This window comes from Apus apus, chromosome 1 (genome assembly GCF_020740795.1).
Source record: "Apus apus isolate bApuApu2 chromosome 1, bApuApu2.pri.cur, whole genome shotgun sequence".
Taxonomy (NCBI): domain Eukaryota; kingdom Metazoa; phylum Chordata; class Aves; order Apodiformes; family Apodidae; genus Apus; species Apus apus.
In genome coordinates, this window is record NC_067282.1 from 51,285,353 (window position 1) to 51,309,254 (window position 23,902).

Below are 23,902 nucleotides of genomic sequence, written 5' to 3' on the forward strand. Positions count from 1 at the left end.
TTCATGCTTACAGCACAATTTACCATGTATACAGAAAAGCAGTTTAATGCCTTAAAATTCATATTAAAAGTGTTGCTTTTATTCATAAGCCAACAGAATGAGTGAAAGGAGTGCCTTTGCTTTGTACTCTTCTGTCCAGGAATTTTGAAATCACTGAGGAGCCCCCAGTCCTTTGTCATTGCTCTAAACTGTCACTCCAGCACAAGAAGCTTATGCTCCACTGCACCGTGCCATGATGCTATTGCAAGTAGCATCTCGTGTGCACTTTTAATCCAAGAAAGCATTTCTGGCCTGAAAACAGGCATTGTAACAGTACAGATGATTTTGAAAGTCTGAGATGAAACAACTAAACAGGGACACCAGAGATGAAGGAAATAATGTTTACCCACGGGAGTCTGCATGTTTGCCACGTGTGACTAATTTGTGCCATTTAAATTTAGATATGGAGGATTCAGACAATGTCCTCCAGAAGATGATTTATCATACTCTTCAGGAGTTAGGATAAAGAAATGACCCAAAAAGGACCACTTTCTCTCCATTGAACATGGAAGGTACATTGCTGAATAGATGCCCAGCATTTTGATGACTAAAAGAGATGAGGTGAAGGATCATTAGAAATAATGGAGAAGCCTTATGCAGAAGCCTTTCCCTAACCTCTATGCTCCCTCTCCAGGAAACCCATGCCCTTCTAGTGCAAACTGTAACACATATCACTAAAAGTTTCTGCCTACACACTACTTCCTTCTATCAGCTGTACCCAGTGTTAATGACTTTGACTGGAAATCCTATACTCAGGGGGTGTCTTTCCATTGACTCTGGTGGCGGTTTAAGTTCCCCGTGTGCAGCCATGTTGTGCCATGCTGATGTGTGAATTGAAGCGGATTAGACTTTTGTCAGTAATGCTTTTTGTCACTTAAGATGTCAAAAGCATACAAAAAACACCCCTGTCTGATCTCTTTATGAAATTGTCTGAGAAGACAGAAGGGTATTTTTGTCTGAAAACAGAATGATATCCCTTCGTCATGGTGCAGTTCTGATTAGTTTTACACAAATTGTCAAGATTATCTTGAATTTACTGTGCTTTTATAAAGAAGAGAATCTGTTCCAGTGGTGGTGTGGCTGACAGTTCTAGCCTGAGTAGGAAGAGTGTGGGGTCTCCTTATGATCCTCCACATTAGGATCAGTTGGTTGCTGTCCAGCTGATTGTCTGGATGTTTTTCCTCTGCTTTCCAGTAGATTTTGTGGGGAATGGCTGGGGAGGCAGGCACTGCCATCAGTAGGGTAGTGTTGATCTTTGCATTCCTAAAAGTTGTTGCTGGCTGTGATACATGAAAATAGCTGGCAGGTATCAATTAGTCTTATAGGAGGATGTTATTAAGGATCGAGCTCTTTTCACAAATTGCCCCTTTTGCACTTACTGCTTGAGAGGCATAACCTCAGTAATCCCAAAATTCACAGAGCAGGAGATTGATTTCCTCCTTTTTTCTTTTTCTTTCCCCCCCTTAAACTCTGCAGGTCAGTCCCACCCCAGGGTGCATCCGGGCGTTAATGAAGATGTTGTACTGCCCCTACTGCAGAGGACTTCCCACTGTGAAACCTTGCAACAACTATTGCCTCAATGTAATGAAGGGCTGCCTAGCAAATCAGGCTGATTTGGATACTGAGTGGAATCTGTTCATAGGTAAGAAGAGTTTAAATATTAGTGGAAGGAAATGCTGGTAATAGAAAAAACATCTGCAGAGTGTTATGAGGTTAGAAGACACTGTTGGTCAATATTGGCAATGAAACAACTGCAGGTGCACCTCAATTTACAAGTGAAATTCCTGGCTTGCAGTAAGAAATTACTCTTCCCCTCTGCCCCAAGCCAGTCACATTTCATATTTCCTATCTCAAAAGGAATGGTGTGGTGTTACTGCTTCTGAGCTGAATTGTTACATGATATGTGAAATGTTGAGAATTTGATAACAAGCTTAACATGGCAGAAATAGTATGAATTACAACTGACAACTAGGGTCTTGCAAGCTGAGAAGATAAAAACATTATATAGCATCCAGTAAACATAAATCATAGCAGCTGCTGTTCTTAATTCTGGTAGTATATAGGCAAAAAATGTTACATACATGAAAAATTATTAATTCCTGATTCTAGGATAAAGTATGTTCATGTCTCCCTTTGTTTCCTGAATAGAAAGTACCAAACCTGCAATAAGAATGTTAAAATGGAACATAGAATATGTATTTTTTAATGGTATTGCAGTTTTATTCACATAATTCTTCACTCAAGTAAACTGAGAAAAAGCAAGAAACATATCTCCTTTAGACAGCTATTCAGTTATCCTGTAGCAAATTTAAAAAAACAAACTCCCAGAAGAATACAATTTAGCAAGAAGAGCTTCAAGTTGTTTTTGATGATACAAAGGAGACAAGATGGGGGATTAGACAAGGCTAATGATAATATTGAAAGAGCAGAAACAGCTAGTTGCACCAGTCATTAAGGAGCCTCATAGCTTAAACTGGATTTCAGGAAAATAAAAGTAGCTGGAAAATATGGGATAAAGCTTTCTTAATTGCAACCAGAAAAAAGAGGAAATGTTATTTGGAAAGAAAAAAATATTAACAATCTCATTTTGCTTGGTTTCAAAGACCACTGACCAATGTGACTGAAAATTTGACTCTGACTCATTCATGGATTTTCACTTTACTCAGCAGAGAGGTGGTGCAGGATGGATATGGAGAAGAAAACAGGATGAAAAGTGAATCAGAGAATGAGAAGGGAAAAACAGAGTGTGCCATAAAAATAGCATTAGCCAAAAATGCAAACAGCAATAATAAACAAATGATGCAAACAAACACGCCGTCTCAGTACCTCGTACTGGTTAAGGGAGCTAACACCAGAAACAGCCCTGTATGGAGGGGTACCCGTGGGATTACTGGTGTGACAAGCAGAGTTAGTCTTTCATCAGAAAGCTACATAGGAGCTGATGGGAAAAAAAATGTTGACCTGTTAAAGACATCGCATAAGCTACTTTCCTTTTGTCATAAAAAAGAATAATTCTGGTCAAAGAAAATAATGTAGGCTTTTAGAAAGAAACCCCCCCACACACATTTTAACTAAGGTATACAACAGAGGTTTTATTAAGGCAAGCACCTCTTCAGATCAAAAGCCTGAAGGTAAGATTGCAAGTCTTTTTCTGGTGCTTTAAATTCAGTAAGACTGCTGGGCAGGGTGAGGCATGTGCTGGAAATTGTGGCAATGCTTAAAGATTCAGATTTTCAGAGTCTTTGATGCAAATTCCTTGTCTCCTTGTCTTCTACTATGGATTTTGAACTTTGATTGTTCCTGCTCCATGGAGCTTGGACATTATGTTAAAACACAGTGTTAATTTATTAAAGGAAAGGAGACTGCTATGCAATTATCCCTTCTGGTCAGTGATGACAAGGCAGTATAAAGTACAAATGAATCGAGATGTGTTTCCTTTCTTCTACCTATACATCTTCCCCTCTGCAACTTGATGGGGAAGGGAATAGAGAAGGAGAGACAGAGGTTTTCTTGTGTTAGGAAAAGGTATTCTGTTTTATCCCATTTTTGAAGCCTCCAACAGCTTTGCTGTGTATGAGGGTCCTTAGTCCTTCCTTTATGAAAGACTGAATTGTGGCAAGTTGTCTGTTTCTGACAGCTGTCACAGAATTTCTAATAACACATGCAATTCCCTTAGCACTAAACATAACAAAACTTTTACTCACTGAATTAAAACAAACGGTTGCACTTTACAGCACCGCTGAGCTATGAAAGATTGGAAATTATGCATGAGCAGTTTTCATCCCTGTTCCAAATCTAGGAACCATGCACTAGGAAAAAAAATAAAAAAAATACGATTTTGTGCACTAACAGTCTCTGCGTAGGCAGGAATCCCAAATGCATATTCATAGAAAACAAGATATTTTTGCTGAGCTCATAATCTGTGTATTGCAAGGTTGTTTTGGCAAAAGTTGTTACTAGGAGAAAACTCTCAGATGGGTTTGTCAGTAGCTAAGCCAATACAGTAATTTGGACTGCATGTTCCAGTGTTGTTCCGTACTTACTACAATTGTCCAGCAACACCCAAGATCTACAAGTGAGGAGGAGCAAAGTAAATGAGCTCTCTGACAGCAGGATGTGTTCCACGTTCCATATAGTTTATAAATATAAAAGTCAGGATGCAAATCACATTTATATAGCACTAATAAATCTTGCATCTACTTTCAAAGCTAGGGAGAGTGGGACAAGTTCCCCTAAACATCTGGTGCTTTCCAAGATTTTATAGACTGTGAAAACTGGTAAGAGTTGAAACAGCTGCAGCAGCACGACACATGGTTTATTACATTTTTCCTGTTTGTGTCACCTTAAGGTCTGTGTCCTTTTCGTGTAATGTTTCATTATAGGGATTTGTATTTTGTTGCCTTCGTTATTGCACAATAAAAGTCAAATGTAGCACATCTCATATGTAGCAGAATTCCTTTGAATCTCAGAATTTTGCCTATGAAAGGAAGACAGTATTTAATGACTATTATAATTATAAAACTATAATGAATAAATGCTTCTTCCAGGTACCTATGTAAAGCAGTGAAAAGGCATTTAAAACCAAATCACCCACACTGACTTTGAAACTGTGTATTTTGACAAAGTTTGCTTCTGATGTTTTGCCTGTTAGTTACCACTTAAAATCCCCTTTGCACCAGTCTCAAGCAAAGTTAGCAAATGCAAGATAAAAAGAATCAGTAGAGGAACTGTACTTCTCAGGAAGGAGACTGCCTCAGGGGAGGAGCTGATGGATTCTGTGGAATGGGGAAAAGGGGATTTTCTATGTGACATGGCCCAACAGATATAGTCAAAATTATTCTTCTCTCCATGGAGCTCTACCAATCAACAGTGGTAAGGATCAGGGATCCCACTGTTCATTCTGTCACTGAAACAGAAGAGATGGAGAAAGCCATTCCCACTTACAAAGATTCAAACTCCATCTATCTTAGGGAATTACATTCAATTTTAGCAATGCTCTTACTTCTCTTTCTCTCGCCACTCTGTATTTCAGTCCTAGTTTCTACCTTGAGATTCTTTGACTTTCCCTAACATTAGCTTTATCTACAATTAGATAATTTATTTCCCTTTAACTGCTTTTTTTTTCAAACAGGAATTTCAGCTGAGGAATGAGCTCCCCTTAGTGGGCACCACAGTTTCCCCTGTTGCCCTTATTCAGCTTCAGAATCAACACCCACCAAGAGATAACTTCCATCACCTTATTCAGGCAGGCAGGTTCAGGCCATAATCCTTTTTTTTTTTTTTTTTTTTGGAGGATTGCTATCACAATTAGCAGAAAGTTAACCAACTTTCTCCTGTCTTGAGACAAAAATGTAGACAGCACTAAATCTGAATGCCAAAACAGATTGTGAGCCAAGTACTTAAATAATTCAGAATAACAGAAGAGTAAAAATCCAGGTAGTTGCTTTAATCCCAGCAATGACTGTACCTGTAGCTTTTTTTTGTGGACATCTAAAGTAAATCATAAATGTTTTGTCACCAGATTTAGTGGCTAAGCACATGCTAGAGTAGTGCCTGTGTAGCAGCATAGCTCATGGAGGTTTGCCACTGCATGGATATTTATAGCAGCAGAAATTACAAGTAATTTTTTTCCTATAAATTATTCAATGGAAAATCAGACACACCTTGACCTTACTCCCATATTTTAGTAGGTGGAAGACTGTAGAGAAGACTTCAGAAGTTGTGCAGTAACAGAGATCTGCAAATGATTGTGATTCTGACACTCTGGACCACATCCCTGTCTGTGAAAAGGAGCCAGTGGGCTCCTGCACTAGTTCATATCTGCAGCTGTCCTTCTGCTCAGGCTGTAGAGTAATATTTGACTAACTCTGTGATGTAGAAAGGCAGATCAGCGTGTGGTATGTTCACACTGTAGAGTTCAAGGCCAGCAAAGCTGGCATCCAGGCTCAGTGAGCCAGAGCCACCCCTTACTGTCACCACCCTGCTAGACTTCAGCCGCTGTGTAAGGTTTCAGCAAAAGCTTCTCCTTCCAGTCATGAAGTTATTTCACTTATTGCCATTTCAGCAGCTCTGCACTACTAATAAACTTTATCATTATTCTGCTTTAAGGATCCCTCTTTTCTTCTTCCCATCAGTATGACAGACACTTATCACTTAGGAGGCCTCTTGAGGTAGAGCATGCCATGTGGTCTCACTTATAGCAACTTGATCATTCTAAGTAAAACTCCCCATCAAAACTTTAACTACTTAATCCTAATGAAAGCTTCAGAGTGATGAAAATATGCAATCAGTATCATTTACTGATTTCAAAAGCCCTCAGGATGCTATATTTTCTTTGTTTCATGTGCAAGCACAAGGTTAAACATTTTCCTTTTCATGCTTCAAAAGGCCACCTAGATTTGTCATTTTTAATGGCTTATTATAAGAATAACTGTGCTCTTCAAGACTCCTTTTTTTCATTGAAAAGTCAGTCTGTGATTGTAATAGTAATCCTTTGCAATTTTCTTGTTTCTGTGGGTACAGTTTCTGTAAAAAAAACACAGCCACAGCTGTGTAGGCAACTACATATTAGTTTCATGAAAAACAAGCAATCTCTGAAGTATATTGAGATAACACTTGGAACAGACTGGGATTTTTTGCCCCTTCTTTCTCAGAAGTGTACAGCAACTGTCGCTTCTATTTACACTCACACACTACACACCAAAGGCCTGCAACCTGTTGTAACTCTCAGTAGGCAGAAGTCTTGTTCTTCCTTGGTCATAGTAAATAAGAGCTAAAAACAGGGATTTTTAGCAACCTTGGTTTAATTTCTTTGTGGTTTAATTTCTTCCCTCAGGTACCCTCCTCCTTAATCATTATATAAAACTGTGCTGTGATATTTAGTAAATGACAGAGGACCACTCAGTGGATACGTAATTGGCTGGATGGCCTCACCCAGAGAGTTGCGGTCAACGACTCAATGTCCAAATGGAGGCAGGTGACGAGTGGTGTCCCTCAGGGGTCAGTACTGGGACCAGTGCTGTTTAATATCTTCGTTGGAGACACGGACAGTGGGATTGAGTGTATCCTCAGCAAGTCTGCTGACAATGCCAAGCTGTGTGGAGTAGTTGACACCCTAGAAGGAAGGGGTGCTATCCAGAGGGACCTTGGCTGGCTGGAGAGGGGGCCAATGCCAACCTCATGAAGTACAACAAGGCCAAGTGAAAGGTCCTGCACCTTGGTCAGAGCAACCTCAGGCACAAATACAGGCTGGGGGAAGAATGGCTGGAGAGCAGCCCTGAGGAGAAGGACTTGGGGGTGGTAGTAGATGAGAAGCTCGACATGAGCCGCCAGTGTGTGCTGGAGCCCAGAGAGCAACTGCATCCTGGGCTGCATCAAAAGAAGTGTGGCCAACAGGGCCAGGGAGGGGATTCTGCCCCTCTATTCTGCTCTGGTGAGACCCCACCTGGAATACTGTGCACAGTTCTGGTGCCCTCAGCACCAGAAAGACATGGAGCTATTGGAGAGGGTCCAGAGAAGGGCTACCAAGATGATTAAAGGGCTGGAGCAGCTCTGCTATGAAGACAGGCTGAGACAGTTGAGGGTATTCAGCCTGGAGAAAAGAAGTCTCCGGGGAGACCTTATAGTGGCCTTCCAGTACCTGAAAGGGTTATAGGAAAGCTGGGGAGGGGCTTTTCTCAAGAGATTGTAGCGATAGGACAAGTGGCAATGCTTTTAAACTGAAAGGGGGTAGATACGGGTTAGATATTTGGAAGAAATTCTTTATCATGAGGGTAGTAAGGTGATGGAACAGGTTGTCTGGGGAGGTTGTGGATGCCTCAGTCCTGGAGGTTTTTTAAGGCCAGGCTGGATGAGGCTTTGTGCAGTCTGGTACACTGTGAGGTATCCCCACTCATAGCAGGGAGGTTGGATCCTGATGATCTTTAAGGTCCCTTCCAACCTTAACCATTCTATGATTTTATGATTCTGTGTTAGCTTCTTATAAGGACTCTGGGAGAATAAATAAATTATATTATTCCCTGCGTGGAGAGGTGCTGCAAAAGGTTCCAGCAGTCCTGGGGTGCCATTACTCCAAATTCAGAGTTTCTGTTAGAAATTCATTAATTTTGGTTTTACAAGCATAGGAGAAGTACTTGAATGCAAACACTAAAAATTCATTATGTGCATCCTGGGCTCCGATGAGAACTGATAGCGTTCATAGTTAAGGCAGCCTAAAAATCAAAATTTGCCTATAAAGCCTTGTTTTAATTTTGTGTAAATTAGCAAGCATGTAATTGTTTAGGCTAAAATCATCCTTTCTCGCTTACTTCCTGAAGGAAATAGATCATGATACATCTAGAGAAACCAACTTTGCTACCCATCAAAATGAGAGTAGGGAAAATTATCTTAATCTAACACTTTTCACCTATTCTACCCATTTCTTAGAGAAATTTCGGTGTCTCCAGGGTTTGGATACTACTTTGTTTAAGTCTCCTGTCTGTACAGACTGTAATAGTTATTATTATACACCAGTCTCTATGAGATGACAGCATTTGGTAGATGGTTCAAAGGGTTGTGGGGCCCCATCCTGCTTATATATGAAAAAATGGAGTCTGTAGTTCCAAATTATTTTTTCCTGCTTTAACCTTTGTTTCCCAAAAAGTGTGGGAAAGTGAGTATTCCGTTGTGTGATACAACTCCAAATTCAGTTGCTCAAAAGTGGAGAACAACCAGTTTTGCAGCTAAAAATCTAATGTTACTTATAAGAAAAACCCATAGTGTGCTTCAGGCCCACCAGTCTCCACAATGCGTAGGTAGCATAAATGAAAGAATTTGTAATGCTATTTGAAAAACAGACTTAATATCATAAAACAATTTTGTCAGTTCAGGATAAAAATATGTAGTTGCACACATTAAAAGTGAACTCAGTGATAGCTAATTAAAATATTACAGTGTTATCTTTTTAAATACTTTTCCCCTTGTTTTCCAGAAATAGTAGAATCACTACCTGCAATTTAAATATGAGACTGAGACCAGATGGCTTAGTCAGAGTATATAGGAGCCTCCCTGCAATAAAGGGAACATCACCGTTCGGTGAGGTAAATACTGTGTAGAAGAGAAGAACTGTATTTGCTCTTTCCCTACTGTTTCTCTTTCGTCAGAAGTATAAAGAATTCACAACCTGGGCACGTAATTTCTCAGATGGTAATGAAGTCAGCCTGAGAGAAGTTCTCTGAAGCTATGGGACTGCTAGCAGCATGCAGATAGCACCAGCACTTGCCTGCTGCTTAGACTCTACTTACACTGCTAAATCTCTGTGCCTCCCCTCAGGGCAATACACTTCCTTGCAAGCAGCTCGAAGCATCCTTTGCCCTGTATATTTGCTTTAGGACGTGTCACTGAAGAAGGAGATTCCCTTCTCTGGGACTGTGGGGATCTTCTGCTCCAGTTACTGGCTCAGGAAGGGTGGGACTCCCCTGGCCTGATCTTGCTGTTCTTTGACAGTTTTTGGCAGCACACTACTAAGAAGGATATATTCTGGAAGGATGCTAGTGGCTTCTCCCAGCATGACTCCTGAAAACTGCAGCTCCTGAAGAGGGGCTGTGGATTTCTGAAGATGCAGATACTCAGCTGAATGATAGCAGCAAATTGTAGGCTCCTGAGCTTTGACATGACTTTTGGAAATGAAGTATGGGGATTAACTACTCGGTCATTGTTCAGGATAGAAAGATATTAGTACATGTGAAACACATCACCCATCATCATGTCATGTGACAGTTACAAATACAGGATTGAATCCAGTGATTCTAGAATTCTGCCTTTGCCATGCAAGCACAATTCCCTTGAACTGCATGATTTCTGTATTTGCAGGGAAAAAACTTCTTAAAACTTGAAACAGTATGAAAGCCACTTACTCAGCTTTTTCATCAGGCACAGCAGAGCCCTAAGTTGACTGCAGCATTTAGATGCTACAGCATCTTTTGAAAATAACAAGGCTGATCAGCATTGTCAAAAAAGTTTAAAAGATTTTATAATGAAACCATTGGACCAAAATGATTACTTTTTAGTTCCATTTTCATTCCTCATCTCCCACTCCTTCACATCATTTTAAATCAAAGTGAACTGACTGGCTAGTACACACGAGCACAGTTTGGAAGTTGCATAGCATAGCAAATTTCTCTGTGTTTACATTCAGGGGAAGTGCTGGGAAAGCTGTTTTGCCACTGCTCTTCAAAATGCTATGAACAAACACAGAGATGTTACATGAGACATCTCTAGAAGTAGGAGAATATGTTAATTATTTGTTGGTGAAATACTGTATGAATCAAGCATTACTATTTTGTATTTTTCCAAGTCCATAGCTATGCTCTCTGAAGGGATACCTTGCTTCCAGGAGTGCAATAAACAGTACTGCTCTTTCTGTCCTAGATTACCATATATGTTAACACCTCAAAAGAGTCTTCTGTTCAGAGGAGGAATGCATCTCTCAGTTAATGATGCTAATGTAGGTCTGAATCTTTGTTTACCTGTAGGGGCATCTCTCAGGCACTTCACTCTGCTGATCTCCCTGCTTCACAGGCCAGGGGCCAGCTAAAAAATGTTGTGCCTCTTATTTTCTCTGCTTTCCCCAGTGGTTTGGGGGGGTTGGGGCACCCAGTCTCTTTGGCATATGAAATAAGGGTGTGAATGGAGCACACACCCAGACTCAAGAACTTGGCCATGATCTTTCAGCTCAGTTACCTGAAAAAGCTACTTCCATGCAATTGTTTTTTCAAGGAGAAAAAGTCCAAATAAAGAATGTGAATTTTTTTCATTTTTCTCAAGCAGAAATACAAGTGAGTTCACTTTTTAAAAAGTTCAGTTAACCTCTAATGCGCATTATTCTGAACAATGTAAATAGATTTCTTCCAAATGTTGGGTGTGGGAGGGGTTAAGTGTCAATTTAGTTGGTTGGAACTTGCTACTTTTTCTGTACTTAATTGAGGCAATGATGTATTACACTAAGTGTGAAAATTATTTTATCTTTATAAACATATCTTCATTTGCATCATAATTTGGCTTGGTCAGTACTGATAAACTTCAGGTGATTTCAATTTTATGTTTTTGTCAACACTCCTGTTTTTAAAGGAAAACAGTTATCCAATTGCCTGAATCCTGACCAGAGGAATACTGAAGATTATGTTTCAACTTTTGCCTCTGTGTCTATTTTTCTGCATTTCATTTCTGGTTGTATTCAACTGTATTTAAGACCATATATCTGAGAAAAGTATTTTGTGACACATTTTATAATTTTTTAATATTTTGTCTTAAAACCTGTATCTATTTTAGAAAACTACACAAGTAGAGATCAGTTTTCATACACTGGAAATATAACTTGAAACTATGTAATATTTTAAATTATCTAATCTTTCTGATAGATTGATTTACCAGCTATTTCAGATTCTCTAAAATTCATATTAGAAACAAATGTTGTATTATGTTCTCCACTAATCACATAAATGTAATGGAGAAATGTATGTAATTCAGGCCAAATCTGTTCTACAGCAAGAAAACTCCCTACCTAAAAAACCTTACTACTATGAAAATACTTGGTTGGATCTGAAAATACTTTGCTGAGGTTATTATACAATGTCAACAAAAGGTGACATGGAAATCACTTGCTGCAATAATGTCAAAGCAAACTTGACATTGATTTGTTTTTATATTATAATTTTGAGCCATTGCCTGATGAAGGTTAATCTGTTTGTGATAATGTCTTAGGCAGTATATTATCTTTTTACTATCATGTCCTATGACCTTAAAAGGTAACTGCATGACTTTCTTTTTGAAAAACAGAAACAAAGTAGTGTTGGCAACCAACCTTAATTTCTCCTTTTACATAAATAAATCCTAATGTTGTACAGGAAAAATACACACCCCTCAAAAAAAATATAAATACTGAATTTCAGAAAAGGTTTCTGTTTGATGTTTCTTGAAGAATAAAAAATCATCCCAAAACTCAATAGAAGAATCCAAATGTGTAGACAACTTCAGTCTCAATCACTATATTTTTTTTTTTACTTTTTAACTGCTTCTTCAAGTCTTTTTTGAGCCATACATAAATGACCTCATATTGACAAAACTCCAAACCTTGTTAGCAGCATGGCAAAATCTGTATTTGGAAGATTCTGACGTGTTTAGAAGGTAATATGAAAAACTCTGCTCTTATATTTCTTATTTTTCTGTGTTACTCAGTGTCACCTGCCCTGTAATATAACATTCAACATCCCTTAATGTCATTTATATTGCGAGTTAACGTATGGGAGTTTAAACTCCCATGACATGTATTTTTCATTTAGCCACTAGAAGCATATACTGAACTTTCCATGTCAACGAAAACTCACCTTCATAATATCACAGTTGAATTTGCAGCAGCAGTGAAGAGCCTTTGTATCTGTCTTGTCTTGCTAACTCTTAAAATACAGATAACTATGTAGGAAAAAACAGCAGCTTGAAAAATAAAGAATGCAGTTTTGATTCCACTGGATATTTGTTGATGACCTCAAAAGAGAATCCAATTTTTCTGCTGAGCTTTGAGCATCACTGTGATGTTGTGAAATGAGATTAAGGTCATTTTTTTACTTTCAGTGTGCAGGTTACAAGAACATCTTGCACTTAGTTCAACTGTAGGAAGAGATGAAAACTATCACTAAGCCAAAAGATGTACCATAGTAAATGGACAGTACCAAACAGGCAAGAAGTTATCCAGAGCATAAACCTATAACACACAGAGCACTCACTAGCTGCTAACTTGAATTTTATAGATTAAATGGTACAGAAAGTCTTCCAGAAGGTTTCACTCTTCTAATACAACACATAGGATCATATTCAGTTGCATTTATATCTACTTTAGCACCCTTACGTTAATACATTGGTTATAAGAAACTGATAAACAGGACAGGGACTGTCTCTAGTATAGAAACATGAGAGTTACAGTTCTGGCACACATAGCTGCAGGTTTTTATTTGTATCTCATTTCTATAATCAAACGAAGGGCTTTATGTATTTCTTATGACAAACTAAAAATGAATCAATTAATGTTTTGTTAGTTGAAACTTTGCTGATCTGCAGTGCTGGAAATATACTCTAAATCAGGTTCTTCTCCTCTTCTTCTACTCTTTGGTTAGCTTTTCATACCGATTAGAAAATGAAATATTTATGTTTCCTTTCCACTTTATCCAGGGAGATTTTCCGTCAGGAAAACCTTTCTTTGGGAGGCATGAGGGATGACTGCTGCAAGCTACACTGTTGGCTAAAAAAACATTTTAGTAATACAGAATTCTTCTTTTACAGATATTAATGAGTGATATTCTCATTTTAGCATGTTGACTGTACTCAGGTAAATAATTTCTAAATTATTAGACAGTTTTGAGTCCTTTCATAATGTCTTTTGACTGACTTCTCCATATACAATTAATATATTCTTACAGTATCTTTCCATCTTTTTGTTATATAAAAGCATATTATATTTGGTTTGTTCAAATACATACAGAACCTAGCTGTCTGACTGATGCATGTTCTGAAGAGTGTATGCATAAACTAGTATTTTTTAAATTGCAAGAAGCAAAACTATGGTAATAATATGTTAGCACCTTTTTAAAAAGTCTCTGACACTTCAGTTGTGATCAAACATTTCTATAAAAGTTTAATAAAATAATAACAAGTTACTCAGGTTGAAATCAGGAGGGACAGTGTGGCAGAACTTCAGCTGATGCAAATCATTTACTAGTGGAAATATGGCAGTGAACAATACATGAAGATCTAATTCCGCTGGTATTGAATGTATCTCTAAAAAAATAATTCCAACATGAATTAATTTTGTCAAGTCATTTTTTACTGACAGATGAGGAAAGCAGGTACTTATTTTTCTTTCTGTTAAAGCACCTTCAAGCTCCCCAGCCCCCTTTCAGTTCAAGGAGAGAAAAGTCTCTTGATCCTAAACTTTGAGAGATTTCTCTCCCCTTACAAAAAGGAATTTGATGACAGCTTGATTATCTAGCTATAGAGACCATGAAATCAAAAGCAGAGCTGCTGCATAAATAACAATGTGTAGGGTAAGGGTAGTGTTGTATATCATCTCAAGTTGGATTCACAGTTGTTTGAAAACTGGCCATTTTAATGGCAAGCACAAGCCCAGACTGTACTTACATTAAGATACTTCTGCTCCAATCTCCCTTGTTGTTGTTGTCCAAGCAGAACAAGCTACAAGGCACAGCCTCTAGAAAGCTACTCCTTATAGGGAAAGAAACCATCAAGTAAACTTAAGTTGCACTTTTTGAAGACTGAAGATGTCCAAGGGAAAAAACAGGTACAAATACCTTTTCCAAAGTATATGGTACTGAATTATAATTTTCATCTTCTGCTTGTTTCAAGCTCATCTCATTTGGCCCAAATTTTTTGAATGCTTGTCCATAAACCAACACAAAGTTTGAGAGATCTGGGAACACCATGTAACATAAATAGTTTTGCCTAAAAGCAGTCTTCGTTTAGCTCATGTCATGTTTTAGTTTTCCAGCTCAGTTTATTTGCAGAAGTTACACTGGCATCATTTTCTTGGAAAATCTGCCTCTCAATATATCCTATACATAAGTGCTAAGCTTTTATAAAAGAAACGAAAGACAATCAGATCTCTGATTCACTGTGTTTTGGAAGAGGGGTTTTTTTAGGCTAGGAGGATACATTTTCTGATTTTTTTTCCACCCAGTTCAAAGTAGAGCTCAGGGTAGACTGCAAGACCTTCAGGAGCATTGAAGATCTCTAATACAAACATGAACAAAGTCATTAGCTTTTCCCGTAGACCAAACTGCTTTTCAATACTTGCAAAAATATATTCTAAAATAAAAAGTAAGAATTGTGTAGAATTAGTAGTTACTGTATGTGCTTTTCATTACCTTTCACTGAAATTAATAAATAAATAGCTATTATATTGTCATAGAAGTCCTTGCAGAAGTGTTAGAATTCAAGGTAAATGAGTTAGTTATGAAATACCATTATTTTCAATGGAATCTGGGTAGCTATTGAATTTCCTTCATTTCAGTCTGAATTCCTTAGCTATTCATTTGTAAAGAGCTTTGGTGATTCCTTTAATTAAAATAGATATAACTGAAAATTTGATTTATTTCTTTTTGATTTGTGGGTATTTTGCTGAAACATATAAAACAAGCTCACCAAATCCAAGCCATCACGGATGAATTCATTAGAGATAAAATTGAAGAATTTAGATAATGTTTATGAAAGGGAAGAGAAAAGGTATAGAGCTGTGCTGTTCCATGTTATATTCCATGGATGCATTTCATTCATTGTTCTTATTTAGCGAAAGAAAACATATGGGAGCTGCATGAGTTGTAAGGAGTATGTAAAAAGACTTTTTAATACACAAAATTTAAGAATTTAAATATGTTCTGACATTGAAAAACTGTATTTAAGCAGAGGCAACAAACTGCTTCTTGAAGAACAGCAACTGTAGTTTGGTTTTTTGGGGGAAATGGAACACATGCCTTCATAGGCTTTAGAGATGTGCCAAGAATATGAATGAGCACCATCCCAACCAAAACATCTTTTTACAATGCTAGTATTGGAAAGAAATAATGATTCAACACTGCAGATGTACGTGTCACCTTCCAGCGAGTTAAAGAAACACATAAAGATAAAAAACAGGCCTTTGGAGATCACAGTTTTTTCTTTACTTGACTATAGGCCAGCAGAACCACAGGTTTCTTCCCATTTTTCTAACATGTAAACCAGAAGTTTTTCACAGCATTCATGGATTTGTGTGAATGATCAGCAACCCAGATGGAGCACCCAGATTAACATAAAATATTTCCTAATTATTGCAGTAAGTTCTGGGGTGAATTGCTGTCACTTGGGGCACCTAAGAGCACTGTGATGGCCTTGACATCCTTTCCCACTATTTGAATAATTAAGCTCATCGTCAGCATCATTAAATGGAAGATTGTCTGCCTAGTGAGAGTGGTACCTTCTTTATCAACACATGCCTGTTCCCACAACAGGTTGCTGGAGCTGGGGACTTTGTATGGGTTGGAAATTCAGTTCACAGCAAAAAAAAAAAAGTGTCATTAATAAACCAGTGGTAAAACACAGGTATTGATAAGATGCTGTGCCACATGTTTTTACTGCAGTTAAGATGCAACCTGAGCTTTATTTAGTTTAGGTACTAATATCTGGTTTACATACTAATTGTTATAAGAAATAGCAGCACAGAACTGATTCTAGGCTTGCTGTCTGTTTTTTCCCTGAGTTCCCAGCTGAGCCTTCTCACCTTGGTGACTGGTAATTGCCCAGCTATATCTATTGGTACCTGTGAAGCTAGAGTGTGTTTCCGAAGTAGAATGCTATCTTCCTTCTTGCTAAAGAAACTGAAGGAATGGGTTAATTGCCTTTATTTGAGGAAAGAAATGCAGAGGCAAGAAAAGATGTTGAATAACAGTCTTAATCTGTTTGATTTCCAATATTTACAATTCCTGCAGGTATAAACCTGAAAAGAGATTAATTATCACAGCTTAAGGCTTACGTACTCATAAACTGCTACTAAGGCACCTCAAAATTCCCAGAATGATTCAGGCTCTGTCTCTACATCACTGACTTTCAATCTGAAAAGCCTTATTCAATTCCCAGTTTTTAAGGCCATACATTTTAGATTTTTGGTGCACGTTCAGATAAGTTATCATGACCATCTGAAATTTCACATAAATGTGGGGAATTGTGCCTTTAGGAGGCTCTAACCTAAGACAGCTGAAAAGATTTGTTTCTCTGCAGAGCCTCACTGTGTACGTAATATATGTAGCAATGATCCGTGGGAGCATAGGCAGCAAGCAATACAGATCTCACAGGCTCCGAGCAGCTGCTGACCAATGCTGATTACACTCAGGCATCAGAGGAGGTGTGCATTTTATGTTTTTATGCAGAATTCTGAATGCTGCCTGAAGGTGTGGCTTTATTCTTAGCTGACCTAAGTGGATGTAAGCCAATGCTGCTCCAAAAAAAACTTGTCAGACACACATTCTTGCACCTTCCTGTGTTCCTGTCATAGTGCAAGGGACCAGAGGGCTGAACTCTATACAAACAACTAACTTTCTTTCTTTCTTTCTTTCTTTCTTTCTTTCTTTCTTTCTTTCTTTCTTTCTTTCTTTCTTTCTTTCTTTCTTTCTTTCTTTCTTTCTTTCTTTCTTTCTTTCTTTCTTTCTTTCTTTCTTTCTTTCTTTCTTTCTTTCTTTCTTTCTTTCTTTCTTTCTTTCTTTCTTTCTTTCTTTCTTTCTTCTTTCTTTCTTTCTTTCTTTCTTTCTTTCTTTCTTTCTTTCTTTCTTTCTTTCTTTCTTTCTTTCTTTTCTTTCTTTCTTTCTTTCTTTCTTTCTTTCTTTCTTTCTTTCTTTCTTTCTTTCTTTCTTTCTTTCTTTCTTTCTTTCTTTCTTTCTTTCTTTCTTCTTTCTTTCTTTCTTTCTTCCTTTCTTCCTTTCTTCCTTTCTTCCTTTCTTCCTTTCTTTCTTCCTTCCTTTCTTTCTTCCTTTCTTTCTTCCTTCCTTCCTTCCTTCCTTTCTTTCTTCCTTCCTTCCTTCCTTCCTTCCTTCCTTCCTTCCTTCCTTCCTTCCTTCCTTCCTTCCTTCCTTCCTTCCTTCCTTCCTTCCTTCCTTCCTTCCTTTCCTTCCTTTCCTTTTATTTTTCTTTGGGTTTGGGGTTTTTTTGTGGGTTGTTTTTTTGTTGGTTTTTTTTTTTTCAATGAGAGTGTTTAGCTGAGTTTGTTCTCTGATTTGGCTCTTCCTGTGACCCAGCAAGTTCTGGCACTATGGCAAGGGAGGGGATGTGTGGCGAGCTAGGAGATTTTAATGAGCAATGGAACAACACCCTAAGATGCTCTGTGTTCTAATATCTTTGCATTAGTTACCCTAGTTTATACCCAAAACACCTCAAGTTTTCTAGTTTAAACCTTTAATTCCTTTTCCTCCCAGTAGCAAAGGGTCTAGCCAAATCCTCCTTGGGGATTCACTAGGCTGAGATGTAGTAGTAGCCCAGTCACCTTTTGACATTCAGGAGTCAATACAGTATCTGAAAACTAACAACTGCTCTCTCTCCTCTACCTCAGAGTGGAAAAGGAGAGCCCGAGAGCCTCCTGCTGTGGGTCCTCCTGTGTGAATGAGCAAGGATCTACCACTGCTGTTACTACTGTCTCATATGGGAAGGGGGGTTGGGGCCAGTGGCATGTTTTCTGCTAAACATATGGTTTGGCACAGAGTGGGAGGGTGTGACAGAAAACACTTCTAGTCCTATGAAGGCAGGATCTGAGCAAGCTACATGTGGAAATTCTTGTCTGGCCATGATTTCACATTTGCCATCTGTCCTGGCTAACTCTGTTCAGGCAGTCCCCACAGAGCAGCAAGCTGTGTGTTTGCACCACTGTATCATCAGTTGTCCCCTGCTCTTGTGACCCCCCTCACAGACAAACAGCAGTGCTGACACCAAGCAGGGACAGGCAGCATGGTGGAAATGAGCTGGTGGGAGAAGAGGGTGGTGAGGAGAGGAAAAGAGCTCTCTATGTCAGTGATGTCAATAGAAATACCAACCAGGTTGTAACTGAAGAGATTAGTTTGATGTTACAGAGGTGAAGCTACAGGTAGCTTCAGTGAACACGTCAGTCACACTTCTGTCCTCACCATGTGTTTCTGCTGTATCTTCTCCAGCAGCAGGAGCACTCAGCCTGCAGAGAGCTGACTGGGACGAAAACCAGCAGGAAGCTAACCCAGCCACAGAACTGGGATAGGATTTCTGCTGCCTCAGCTATCTGAATGAACTCGTGATTGATACACTGGAGGGAAGGGATGCCATCCAGAAGGACCTTGACAGGCTTGAGGGATGGGCCCATGCAAACCCCATCAAGTTCAAGGCCAAGTGCAAGGTTCTGCACATGGGTCAGGGCAATCCCAAACACAAATAAAGGCAGGGCAGAGAATGGCTTGAGAACAGCCCTGAGGAGAAGGACTTGGGTGTGTTGGTTGGTGAGAAGCAAAACATGAGCCAGCAATGTGCACTTGCCAACTGTGTCCTGGGGTGCATCAAAAGAACTATGGCCAGCAGGTCGAGGCAGGTGATTCTCCCTCTTTACTCTACTTTCTTGAGATCCCACTTGGAGTACTGTGTCCAATTCTGGAGCCCCCAACAGAAAAAGGACATGGAGCTGTTGGAGGGAGTCCAGAGGAGAGCCAAAAAGATGATCTGAGGGCCGGAGCACCTCTCCTTTCATAGGATGAGTGTAGAGTTGGGGTTGTTCAGCCTAGAAGAGGGAAGGCTCCAGGGAGACCTCATAGCAGCCTTCCAGTACTTGAAGGGGGCCTACAGGAAAGCTGGGGAGGAACTTTTTACAAGGGCTTGTACTGAGAGGACAAGGGGGAATGATTTTAAGCTGGAAGAGGGGAGATTTAGGTTAGACATTAGGAAGAAAATCTTCACTGGTGGTGAGACACTGGCACAGTCTGCCCAGGGAGGTTGTGGATGCCGCCTTCCTGGAAGTGTTCAAGACCAGGTTGGGTGGGGCTTTGAGCAAGCCAGTGTAGTGGGAGGTGTCCCTGCCCATGCAGGGGGGTTGGAACTAGGTGATTCTTAAGGTCCATTCTGATCCTATCACTACACCTAAAGGGTCTGCTTTCAGTTCTTCATTACAGTTATGTACAGCATAATGCTGAAAAAATATGCATCTCTTTAAAGGAAATAAACTGTCAATTACATTATATGCTTGCCATATATGCTAGTTCGTTATAATGGTTTTAATAAATGTTAGATAACTCCTGGTTCACAGGTTCCCTTTTAAAAAGAAGGAAATTAGTTATGTATAATTTTCTACTTCTGCCTTTGTGACATTCATAGTTTCATTCTCTAGTATGAAGAAACTGTGATTTTGCTTATTTTAATATTCAAGTAAACTTATAAAAGAACTCACACTACCGTAATGACAGATGCAATTGTGATGTATACTGCAGCCTCCTGTATGCAATGGACCAAAATGTTTACGAAACTTAAATAGGTTTAGGAACTGGAAATAGTTAAGAAATAAGTGAGCAAAAGAGCAATCAAAACAGAGTGGAAAAGGATGCTTTCTGATGCAATTTAGAAGCAGGCATACATAGAAAGCTGACAGACATGGCAAAAGCTCTAAGACAGCTTCTGTATGAATAATGGTAACAAAATTAAAATTACAGAGATTATTATATTAGACAGAAAGAGTGGTGAAATACGAAGCACAAAGTCTGGGTGGCACCTTGCAGTAAGTGTGTCAGAGTATTACAAGAGGTCAGCTTTAATCTGGATTCTGAAATTAATGCCATTTTTTATATACTTCTGTTTCCTCATATCCCTGAGAAACTGGCAAAATAGTTGTGAACACAGGCCAACAGTGCAGTAAGCTCTGGGAAGTACTCCTTCAGCCCGTCTCAGAATTTTGTTGACAATCTTCTCTTTCCTTGTGCTTTTGAGGTGTTTTAGTGAGGAAATCAGAACTGCAATAGCAGACTTTGATAATCAGCACTCATAGTAGAACAGAGGGAAGCCTTTGCTAAAGGAGTTGAAGATGAAAACTATTATTAAATTCACACATAAAAAAAGAAGTTATAATATAGAAAGAAGTCCTCTCCATCTTCTGGATTATGACTATTTCAGGTAATGAAATGTTATTTACTCATAACTGTGCTTTGAATAACTGGGTTTCTTTTTGTATGTTTGTTAGTGAGCATTAGAACATGATGAGAAAAGTCTGTACACATGAGTAAATAGAACTTTTGATGAAACTTATCCAAGAAGAGTAAAATACAATTTCTTGTCAAAGTACACAATGTGCACTCCTAAGCTGTTACAATCACTTTCTTTTCAAACACGGTTAAGCAGGAAATGGGAATTTCCCATATTCTGTAGGAACAAACTAGACTATATTGGTGTTACATATTTTTTCTCTTAATATTAGTATATTTTCCCTTTATATAATAAAACCATGGTTTCAGCCCTATTTTTAATAGGATAATTTTTAACTTTTCAAGGTTTCATTGAGCTGTATGCTGTCTTTACAAGCTTTTTTTGTATGGCTGGAATGTTGTAAGAGCCTCTTAAATCACAGTAATATCACATTACGTTAACTACAGAGAGCTTCCCAAATAGATGTTTTAGTTAACGGAGTGTTCTATGTTATCTACTAAATAAACATGAGGTTTTCTGTTACCAGAATGTTCAACAGTAGCACAGTTCTGAGATAAGAGTGAGCACATGAGGAAGACTGTAATTACAGCAATTATGGAAAAGTAATTTACTGGTTGTATAAACTGAACAGCTTTGAAAGAGTGTGGATCAACCATAATAAGAAGTTCAGTAGTGAAAATAAATATTTTGGGATCTGTTAAATGGTTGTTATGTGCCTAAGTAAACTGTAAACATTTTGCTTAAAGTGCTTGTATTTTCATTTTGGAGGCCCTTATAAATATAAGTTTGTGTTTTTATAAAAAGACTTAAAGATGTCAGAATTATTCAGAGATATGCAGATCTTTCATTTCCCGTCTGGTATATACCCAGGGCTTACTAAAGAAACATATAAATACAGCTGAATTTACATGCCTCTGGGGAAAAGAACAAAACCCAGGCTTTTATATTTTGAAGCAGGTAAACCATTTTTTTATTTAAAAGGAAATCAATAAGTTAATGACAAAGTACGTGACAAATAATATAGTTATCTAGAGAGAAATTTGACCCAGATACTTGTCTTAACATATAGATATAATTCACACTACGTTTAGATGGCTCAGAAGCCAAATGTACACGTAAAGAGTTAAGTTACAGACCAAGAATATTCAACATTCAGTTTTCAATGCGTGGTCAAGAGAATAGCTGGGGTTTGTCAGCTGTTTCTGAAGACTCCATGAAATGGGACTAGTTAAAGCAAGTCCGTATATTCTGTATGAAATTTCTAACAAGGTTTGCCTCTTCTCCACATGGAGTACACAAATTTTAAAGAGTATAAAGAGAAGGGTGAGAACAATGTTCTAGTTAAGATTATTATCAAATCAGGCCCATTTTTGCAGTGGCAAAAGCTAGGATCATGCTGCAGGTACCTGTGCTCTGCAACACACCCCATCTTCCTGCCCTCCTGATTGAAGTGCCCTGTATATCTGTACCTCCAGCCTTCCTATAAAAGTCAGAAGCTAGGAAGAGCTTTACACCTTGACTTTATCCCAGATGGAGATGAGACATGTCCTGGATGCACCCCAGGGCCTGAGGGACACTCAAGTAACTGTTGTTTAAATAAAGCTCATATGGTTTACCTGCGGTGAGAGTGGAGGCATTTAGATCTTGCTTACTTGTCAATCCAGAGCAGCTCTAAACCTAACATTATTGATTGGATAATAATAATAATAAGAATAATAATCTTTCTTTGATCTGATGCCTGAAAATGGATGGTCTGATTATCAGTTGCCTACTGCCTTCACAATGTGATTTTACATTCACATTTGCCTCAATTAATAGTACCCATTACTGGCCATATTCTGCAGTCAAACTAAAGCAAAAGGCAATTGTACGTTCCATTGCTTTGTAGTAAGTCACCACATTTAATTGCATTATCACAATACTAAGCCATTACAAGCAAGTCAGAAGCAAATAGCAAGGCCTGAATAACTATTTACAGTCATTCAAGCTTCGAGGTCTGTTACATAAGAAGCTGTCACTTACACTTTGCAGGGAGAAAATTAAGATTTCTTTCTCTGTGTTAAATGCTGTTGAAAACTAAAAGGTTGAGCCAAAACCATTATAGACAATAAACCGCTTTAAAAACAACCCTGCTGTTGTAAATGCTTCCTTTTATATGAAGCCTTTGACTTAAATGGATTGCAGTTACTCTTGGCTGTATGAAAAAATATACCCTGAAACATTTTAAAAAGCTCTTGTATTCCACCTTTAAAGCTTTGGTGTATTAACTTGGCAGAGAATGTCTTATAAGAAAACCTCACTTGCATGAATGACAAAGCTGAAGAGGTCTGTATGCTAGGAAAGAATACATCACTATGTCAGTGGGAAGAACAGAGATACCAGTGGGGGCTCATAAAACAAAGAAAGAGTTCACAAAGGGATGAAATATCATAACTCTTGGTCTTTTATTTTGTAGCTTCTCCAAAATTTTTCACTCCTGTTTATAGCCCATGTTTGTTAAAAGCAGTGAAACTGAGCAAAAGGGAAAAAAGTTAAAAGGATACCTATTTGTACTTTACTAACAATTTGCATTCAATCCGTCTCATTTCTTAATTGCATCTTTCCAGAGCAGTCCTAAAGAACTGAGTATATGTTGAAGGCACTGGAATAGGTTGCTCAGGAAGGTTGTGGACCCTCCCTGGAGATGTTTAAGGCCAGGCTGAATGAGGCTTTGTGCAACCTGGTTTGTGGGAGGTGTCCCTGCTCATAGCATGGAGGTTGGAACCTGATGATCTTTAAGGTCCCTTCCAACCTTAACCATTCCATGATTCTATAATTCTCTGAAGTACCAGGGCTCTGCAGAAATCTAACAGACTTTTGTATACAAACTGCAAGATGTTACTTAAAGAAATCTGCAATATAATGTTGCTGACTTTAACTGTCTAGCTTTAACTAGAATTAAATGCAGAGGGTATAAATGAGGTTTTAAGATTTATAGGATATTTCAAAGCATTTTTTATTATTCCAGAATAATGTAAATTCTTGTATAGTATTTAATGTGTATTTTTCTTCTTTGGATTACTTGTTTTAACATAACTTAATTCAAATAAAAACTACTCTTGTACAAAAACAGCCTTCTAATTAAATAACATATAACTCAAATTAAAATATATAG

General features: G+C 38.3%; 1 protein-coding gene across 1 annotated transcript in view; it reads left to right on the forward strand.

The window, feature by feature from the left end:
* The window catches only part of GPC6 (glypican 6), a 531,236-nt gene that overhangs the window by 321,806 nt on the left and 185,528 nt on the right, over window positions 1-23,902 (forward strand). Inside the window, exon 4 of the mRNA XM_051610133.1 lies at window positions 1,516-1,681. Coding sequence (XP_051466093.1) covers window positions 1,516-1,681 — 166 coding nt within the window. The remainder of the gene's footprint in view (window positions 1-1,515; window positions 1,682-23,902) is intronic.